The sequence below is a fragment of the Neofelis nebulosa genome, chromosome 12 (assembly GCF_028018385.1).
Source record: "Neofelis nebulosa isolate mNeoNeb1 chromosome 12, mNeoNeb1.pri, whole genome shotgun sequence".
Lineage (NCBI taxonomy): Eukaryota > Metazoa > Chordata > Mammalia > Carnivora > Felidae > Neofelis > Neofelis nebulosa.
Window position 1 is genome coordinate 93,808,357 of NC_080793.1, and position 8,360 is coordinate 93,816,716.

The following is an 8,360-nucleotide window of genomic DNA, read 5'->3' on the forward strand; positions in this document are numbered from 1 at the left end:
AAGAGGCCCTGCTACCGTTCGTGCGCATTTTTTCGCCTAAGAGGGGTTTATCTGCGGGTCTGCTTGGGATCGCGCCCGCGGGGAGGCCTCCTCCGGCGGGGGAGGTCAGGGGCCTTCCCACCGGGTATGGGAGACCGGAGGGAGGGTGATGGGCGGGCCGGCTTCTCTTGGGACCGAGGCCCCGACCAAGGCCTCCGACTGGTCCCCTGGAGGCATTCTGCGAAGAGCCCGGGGCCTCATTCCCTGCGCGCAGACCTCGCCAGCCACGGAGAAAGCGCCCGGGCGGTGTCCAAAGAGCTGGGGGAGGCACTCTGGGCCTCCGCACCTGCGAAATGGGGTGTGGGCTGGGCTGTGCAGTGTTCTGACTCCCCCAAATCTAGAGGTGAGGTCTCACCCTGACAATGACTTCCTTCCCTCAAGCCTGACCTAGGAGGCCAATGGGGGGGGGGGGGCAGATGGGTCTGTTGACCGCTGCTGGAAACCCAGTGTCATCTGGGACCTGGTCTTCCATCTAAGGACCTGAGACCGCCTGGAGCAGCAATTGCATCGGGAAGAGACGGCTCAGAGCTGAGAAACTTCCGTCAGGGGTCCAAAAGGGGGGGGGGGGGTGAAGGGATAGAGTGGAGGTGGCTGGGCCTAACCCTTCAAAGGAAACACCCCCATCTATGCCCTTGTAAAGACGCTGCGAAGAGGGGGAGGGGGAGGGGTAGTGAGGATGGGTGGAGGCTGGTGGGCCCAACTGGGGTGGGGGGCGGTGAGAGGAAAATGGTGTGATGCTGACATGTACAGGGAGCAATGGTGAATGAGCCCTGCTCCTCGTGGCCCCGGGGTGGGGGGGGGTGGGGGGTGGGGACGGGCAGTGCCGTCCAGAAGCCGCTGGGTTCCCCCTGGGACAGCTGGCATGGTGGCCCCACCCCCCATCATGCCACCTCTCATGGGGAGGGTGGCCGGCTCAGTGTGGGACACTGTCATTCTCAGTGGGTCCCACACTGTCCCCTTTCCAACAACAACCATGTGACTCACAAGACTACCCACAAGTGGAGCACCTGGAAGCCCTCTTTCAGACCTGATGCTGGCTGTTACGTCCAGGAAGGGGCAGCTCCAGCCAGTCACCCGATCACTGCAGGGGGAAGCAGCTGGGATCTCAGAGCCTCTGGCAAGACATTGTCTTTGTCCCTACGGACAAGAAGTCTCGGCCATCTCCTAGTTCACGAAGGGGCTAGGGCGGGTGCAGGGAGTGGGGCTGTCCTAGAGGTCTCACTGCCTGCCCTGGGGCTAGAGAGCCTGCATCCGCTGACAGAGTGCAGGCCGTGGGTCCGTAGGCCATTTCCCAGAAGCAAACACTGAGGCCTGGGGCAGAACTCATATAGGGGGAGAAGTGGACCAGGACCTCGGCTGAGGGACTGCCGAGCGGCTCTCCTCAGCCTCCCAGAGACACCCGTCCACCCCCATTGACACCCTCCTTGCCCAGACAAACGGTGTACTCCTCCCCAACAGACCTGTGGGGCACATGGGTGCAGGAACCCTCCCCCCCCCCTACTGAGTTGTCATAGCCTCCCTGGAGCCAAGAGTCAGCATCCCCTCAGGACAGGTCTGGAAGGTGAGGCCCAGATGGGGCAGTGGCTTGTGGGGAGTGGTGGGAGGCAGAGATGGGAGAAACTCGGCCGAGAGGGTGTGGTGGTGGTGGTGGGGGGTGGGGGGGCTGTTCACCCGACGGCTTCGGTTGATATTCCCGCAGTGATGAAGAGAAGCAGCCAGGGAAGGCTGGACCTCCTCCAGTCACGTGGGGGTACTCTAAGGCTCAGAGACCCGTAGGGCAACGCCAGTTGCCCCCAGGCTCTCAGCGCGCCCTGTGGCCCCTCGGCCGGCTCAGCCCTGGGGGCAGTTTTCTCTCTTACTGTAAAGCTGGGGAAAGGGGAGGCTGCAGCCTGTCCTTCCCGGACATCCGTGTCTTCCTCCAGGGGGGCAGAACCCACCCCACAGTCAGCGGGGTTGCCAAGGAGGACGTGTCCATGCATCACTTGGCGATGTGATGAATCCCGCTGGAGCACCCCTCAGGGCAGCCAGCTCGGGACAAATGAGGCCATGCCTGGTAAACTGAGGCGGGGGTGCACAGGTGCGGCCGCCGCTCTTCGAGTTTCGGCTGCCTCCCGCTGCACCCCGGCCTGGCGGGCGGCTCTGAGCGCCGGCCAGGAGGCTCGCGCGCAGCTACCCCTTTCCCAGCGAGCTTCGCGGCCTTTGCCTCTCCTCCCCCGACCTCTCCAGGGCTGCCTACCCACCCACCCACCCCACCTCCTCCGGCCAGGCCGCTGCCTTCCTAGCCTTCCTAGCCCCGGCTCTCTCTTTACCGCCCCTTGCCCAGCCCTGCCTGCCTCTGTGCCCGGCGGCACGTCGCGGCCCGCGGCTCCCGCTTCTGCCGGCCGCTCTCCGCGCACGTCTCGGCGTCCGTGGCACCCCCACCCCTGTCTCGCATCTTGTGTGGCCTCGCCGTTTCGCGCTGGCCCCTCTCACCTCGGTCTCGAGCCCTCCGCTCCCACCTCTGGGGTCTGGTCCCCGAGCTCTCCGGCTCTCTCCTTCCTGGGAGTGCGCTTCGCCGGGTCCCCTCGGTCTGGTCGGCCCGCCCCTCGAACGGCCCCCTCTCTCCCGCCTCCCTCCCGTCTCCGGCCTCCCTGGGGCTCTAGCCCTGGGGGTGGGGGTGGGGATGGGGGCGGCGGCGGCGGCGGCGGCGGCGCGGGGCGGGGCGGGGCGGCCGGGCGGGGCGGGGCGGGGCGGTGACGCGGGGCCGGCCGGGCAAGAGGCGCGGTGGCGCGGGGCGGGGGCGCAGTCCCGGGTCCGACCGGCCGAGCCCCGCGCGCCCCGCCCGCGCCCTGCGCCTCCGCCCCGGCCGGCCGGCGGGGGAGGGGGGCATGAGCCGGCGCCCGCGCGCCGCCCGGAGCTGCGGGCCGGCCTAGAGCCCCGCGCGGGGCCCCCGCGCCCAGCCGCCACCGCCACCGAGCCGCGGGCGCCGCGATGCAGCGGCCTGGGGAGCCTGGCGCCGCGCGCTTCGGGCCGCCCGAGGGCTGCGCCGACCACCCGCCGCACCGCTACCGCAGCTTCATGATCGAGGAGATCCTCACCGAGCCGCCGGGGCCCAAGGGCGCCGCGCCCGCCGCCGCCGCCGCCGCCGCCGCGGGCGAGCTGCTCAAGTTCGGCGTGCAGGCGCTGCTGGCGGCGCGGCCCTTCCACAGCCACCTGGGTACGTGCGGGGCCGCGCGGTGTGGGGGTGGGGGGGGGAGAGGGACAGGCGCCTCGAGGTCGCCGCTCGGGGCAGGCGCCGGGCCGCGCACAGACCTGGCCGGCTGGAGGGGGGCGTCCGCTCTCCCCTTCGCCGCCGACCTGCGGCCTCCGGGCGCGGGCGCAGGACCGGACTGCTAATGTCTGACTGCGGGTCAGAGCGACCTCAGGCTTCGGGCTCCCGGGCCTCAGCCGCAGAGGGCTGGTCGGGAGTGGCCGCGGCTGCCCACGGCGGGGAAGCCGGACCTTTGGGGAAGAAGCCCGTGTCTCCGGGGGGCTGTGCTGGGGGCTGACGCCGGTGCCGGCGCCTCAGGTGGGAGCCCCGCGGCCTCTGCTGCAGCGCCCACGCCCCTGGGCCTGGCCTGGGGACCAGAGGCCTGGCTGTGAGCCGCTGCCCGCCTGGCCCTCCCCCTCCAGGTCGGCTGGGCCTCCTTGGGTCTGGAGCTGCCTGCTCCGGCCTTTTCTGACGCCGCGGGTCCTTCCTCTTCCTTGCTTGGCCGATCCTGCCTTTCCCTGCCGGTCCCTCTCCGAGGCACCCCTTCTTCTTCTGGCCTTTCCCCCCTGCCCCTGCCCCGTCGGCTTCTCCCTAAGGGGTCTGTCTGCCCTTACCGCTCTCCCCTCCCTCCCATCGGCTTCTCTCTAAGGGGTCTGTCTGCCCTCCCTCTCCCACCGTCTCCCAAGGATCCTTTCTCCCCTCCTCACATTTGCCTCCACGCTGCCCGGCCCTCGCCTCCTCCAGCAGGGCGAGCCTGGGCCTCAGTGAGATGCCCGCCCAGGCAGGACCTCCGCCCTGCAGACCGCCTTGCCCTGCACCCTTGACTCTCCAGCCGCTGCTCGGCCAGCGCAAGGGGCAGCAGGGCCCGTTCGTTCGTTCGTTCCAAGTCCAGCTCTGAGGGAGCCTCCCCGCTGCTCTTTGCAGTGCTGTTAACAATTCGTTTGAAGCGGGCAAAAAAGAAAAACCAATCATCACAGGACTAATGAAAAATGGAAAGGTCTTCGCGGGAAGAGTCTAAACAGAGAAAACAGGAAGGGTACTTTCCTGACTCGCGGGGTGCTCGGAGTTTCCCGGAAGCGCCCAGCCCCACCCCCGCTAAAGACCAGCCGCCTGCCCGCCGCGTGGCTGTTGTGCCCGGCCCAGGACGCCAGATGCGCTCACTCATTTAACAAACATCTTGTTTCGGCCGGGCCGCGGCGATGCCGACTGGGTTGCGGCAAACGCTCACCCTTCTCTCTGCCACTTCTTGCTTTCCTTTTCTGTGAAAGACACACACTGTGCTTCTGCCTGCCGAAACCTTGTGTGCATTGAGAATCCCAAAATCCCGGAGGCGGTTGGGGCCTGGGGAACAGCAGGCAAAGGCGGGGGTGCGGGAGGTCCCCCCTCGCAGACTCCAGGGACGCTGGCTTTGAAGAGTGTCACCCTAGGCGTGCGGCACAAATCGCGCACTTTGTCACCAGGCAGGAAGGGTTTGTGCTGGTGGCGCTGGCCAAGCTCACAGTGCTGGGGATCTTTAGGAGGGTGCAGGGCCCAAGCTCACCGGCTCCCCACTCTCTCTCCCTCCAGCCGTGCTGAAGGCCGAGCAGGCAGCGGTGTTTAAGTTCCCGCTGGCGCCGCTCGGGTGCTCGGGGCTGGGCTCGGCGTTACTGGCCGCAGGGCCTGGACTGCCCGGCGCCCCTGGCACACCGCACCTGCCGCTTGAGCTGCAGCTCCGTGGGAAGCTGGAGACGCCCGGCGCCGGGGAGCCGGGCACCAAGGCCAAGAAGGGGCGTCGGAGCCGCACAGTGTTCACCGAGCTGCAGCTGATGGGCCTAGAGAAACGCTTCGAGAAGCAGAAGTACCTCTCCACCCCCGACAGGTAGCCTGGGCCCCGGCTGAGCCCGGCGGATGGTGGGAGGAGTCTACTCGCCCAGCTGAGGGTGCACCCTGCTCTTTCCAGAATAGATCTCGCGGAATCCCTGGGCCTGAGTCAGTTGCAGGTGAAGACGTGGTATCAGAATCGGAGAATGAAGTGGAAGAAAATAGTGAGTGTCCTGTGGCTTTTTGCCCCTGGTTGGCGCCAGGCCCCTGTGCCCTCCGGGAGCCACCCTCCTCTCTCCCCTCCCCACCTCCCCACCGCCTCCTAGACGTGGCACCAACCCTTCCGATTCCCTCCGCGGCTGGTGCCCGCAGGGACCCTCCCTGCTCTCTCCGCACCTCTGGGCGCCCTAGCACAGCCCACATTCCTTCGTGCTTTGCTGCGCCCCCAGGCTTCCTGGCAGCCTGAACCCCCAGGCCCAACCCTTCGGCTCAAATGGCCGCCATTTCCTGGGGCCAGGCGCGGCCTCAGCTGGCCTGGCGGTGCCCGTGGGAAAGTGCCCGGCAGGCCCTGCCTGGGCACAGGGCACGGAGTCCCGCTGCCTGGTCCCAGCTCACCGCGGTGCCGGCCCTTCCTCTGCACAGGTGCTGCAGGGCGGCGGCCTGGAGTCTCCCACCAAGCCCAAGGGGAGGCCCAAGAAGAACTCCATTCCCACGAGTGGGCAACTCACGGAGCAGGAGCGCGCCAAGGAGGCGGAGAGGCCGGCGGAGGCGCCAGGCGAGATCATCGAAAGGAGCCGCGAGGACTGAGCGTGCAAAGCGGCGAGCCGGGACCCCCGCGCTGCCGAGGCCCCCTCCGCGCGCGGGAAGCCGCGAGTAGGCCCTTCTGCGGCCCCGCCATTTGCTTTCTAAACGTTTCATGATTACCTTGAATGCGGACAGTTAGGGGCCAAGAAAGGACACAGACCCTGCAGCCAAGCCCGGCCCCAGTGCGCTCCCCGGCCCGGGCCTGGGGACTCGCGTCTGGCGCGTGGCACGCCTGGGCCCGGAGCTCCGCGCGCATTCACGCCCCGCTCCTCTCCCGCACCCCCACCGGCCTCGGCCGCCCCCCCCCCCCCCCCCGCCCCGCGTCCGGACGCCGCCGGCACACACCCGCTTCCGCGCGTCGGGGACTCAGCGGCCCGGCGCAGGCCACCACGGCCCGATAGGGCGCGCGGACAGCCCGGTGGCTCTACCCTGAGGCCGGGTCCCCGACGTCGCTGGGGCTCCTACCCCTCTCTTGCGAAGACAGTGATTTTTTTCCAATAAAATATTTTATGACACAGCCGGGCTTGATGAAGGGGTCTCTGAGTCCGCGGGGCTAGGGGAGGGTGGTCGCGGCAAAGTAGGAGGGACGCTTGCAGTGGCTCCTGAAACGTCCTTTCCCCGGGCTACGTGGAAGCGAACCGTGACCTGCCCCACGGGCTCGGACTGGGCACGGCAGGCGGCTGGGTTGCTGCAGGATTCCTGGAACCGCTTCGGCTCGGTGTGAGGGGCTGGGGTGAGCCTCCGCCCCTTTCCTCCAGCCCAGGGCGCCGGCAGTAGCAGCCACGCTACGCGGGAGCCCCAGGCCACCGCGGAGCTCGCTCGGGAAGTGTCCCGGGGCTAGGAGCGGCCTCCGGTTGTTGGTTCAAGAACCGCTCGTGAGGTCCTCGACGTGGTCTCGGCCAAGTCTTCGCGAGGCAGACAGGACGCCCGGGATCCAAGGCTCACGCAGAGGCGCGCCACCTGCGCAGCCCTGCCTCCCGGCCTTCACGTTTTGCGCGGCACACGCCGAGCGGCGGCGCCTAGCCCCGAGGTCCCGCTCGGGGCAGCGAGGGCACCTGACCCAGTCACAGGACGGGGAGCGCAGGGCGCGCTCTCCAGGGGTGGGGCTTGGAGGCGTGTGTCCGCGGGCGCCCTCTTCTACCCGAAGGCTTCGGTGGACTTCTCCCCCTCTAGGATGGGCTGGGCACGCCAGTGGGTTCCTGCCCATGCACTTCTCACCAGGACGACGACCAGAGTCTAGGGGTGGACAGATGGCCACTTCGCTGGTTACAGCTCAGAGAGAGACTGCGTTTTGGCCCTGCAGAATTCCAAGTGGGACCAGGATTTAACCAGGCCCTTCTGGCGCAGCTACGGGGGACAGAGGAACATCCTATCCACGTTCAGGTTTTGGGTCTCCCGAATGTGAAAACGACAGTTTTGGCCTCCACCTGTGGTGGCGACGGCTGCCTTTCAAATTGTGACTTAATCGTTCCTTGGTGAAACCAGCGCTTAGATTTCTGGTCCCTGAGCATCGCAGGCGTCGGGTTAAGGCCGGGAGGAGTAAGAGAGTGGGTTCTTTCTGAGGACCGCAGGCAACTCTCCGTGCGCCCCAGCCCTGCCCGGTCTCAAGGAAACCAGCTCGCACTCAAAGGCTCAATCTTGCAAACAGCTTCCAGCCTACTCGCTCGCTAGCGTCCTCGAGGCGCCCCCAAAACCCGGTGTACCGCTGCGCCCCCAATCCCTTCCGGCCCTGAGGGTCACCCCTGGTTGGCTCCCTGCGGCGGTGGGCGGTAACCTTCCTGCACCCAGCCCGGCCAGTCAAGCCTGCACGCCGCTCCGTTTCCTTCTCTCCACTTCAAAGGGAAGGGAAGGTCCCACCAGTTTTGTCCCCGGGTGCTCCCAGGGCGCAAATTCCAGCTACGGCCCCTGTTCAGCGGCGCGGAGCTGTATAAGGAAGGAGGGTCCAAGAGAAGAGAAGGAGACGTTCTGACCCACTCCTCGAAGTCGCTGCTGGGGCCCTCGGTTGGACTCGTTCTGAGCAATGCGACCTTGGGCAGACTGCCTCGCGCTTCCGCGGCGTATCCCCAAGGCAGCCCCCTTACCGGACTGCAGGATAGGGCCGCGGGGGACGAGGGCTTGGGGCGGGGGGCATCCGGCCGGACCGGGCGCCAGAGCACAGGGGCCCGTACTGCAGCGACGATAGCCCCTCCAGGCGCAGATGGGGAGCCTGTTCGGGCACTGCTGTCGAGAGGTCACTAGCCGGTCAGAGGGGGAGCTGGGCCCCCAGTGCGGGCGGGGGTGGGAGGGTTCCTTGTCACTGCCTGTGCAGCTGTGGGCCTGGGAGTGGGCGACCGCAGCAGGCCTGGACCCCGCGGTGCGTTCCTTGCCCTGGGGACCCCGGGAGGGAGCTCAGCCCTTCCCGGAGAAGAGGAGGCGCCGCAGCCACGACGTGTCCACGGCGCCCCAGACTTGGAGCGCAGCCCGCCGCCCGCAGAGCCGCGACTCCAGG

At 67.8% G+C, this 8,360-nt stretch overlaps 1 protein-coding gene across 1 annotated transcript; it reads left to right on the forward strand.

Annotated features, from left to right (window-relative positions):
• Positions 1–2,817: 2,817 nt before the first annotated feature.
• On the forward strand, positions 2,818–6,188 carry BARX1 (BARX homeobox 1). The gene is made up of 4 exons (XM_058693326.1): positions 2,818–3,235; positions 4,835–5,126; positions 5,208–5,292; positions 5,711–6,188. The coding sequence occupies exons 1-4, from the start codon at positions 3,010–3,012 to the stop codon at positions 5,873–5,875; spliced, it is 768 nt and encodes a 255-aa protein (XP_058549309.1). The 5' UTR covers positions 2,818–3,009; the 3' UTR covers positions 5,876–6,188.
• The last annotated feature ends 2,172 nt before the right edge of the window (positions 6,189–8,360 follow it).

Excerpts from the sequence above, each read along its gene's own strand:
- BARX1 (XM_058693326.1), top strand. The coding sequence starts at position 3,010 with ATGCAGCGGCCTGGGGAGCCTGGCGCCGCGCGCTTCGGGCCGCCCGAG. Across the intron at positions 5,127-5,207 it reads TACCTCTCCACCCCCGACAG|AATAGATCTCGCGGAATCCC; the intron begins GTAGCCTGGGCC and ends TGCTCTTTCCAG. Across the intron at positions 5,293-5,710 it reads GAATGAAGTGGAAGAAAATA|GTGCTGCAGGGCGGCGGCCT; the intron begins GTGAGTGTCCTG and ends TCCTCTGCACAG.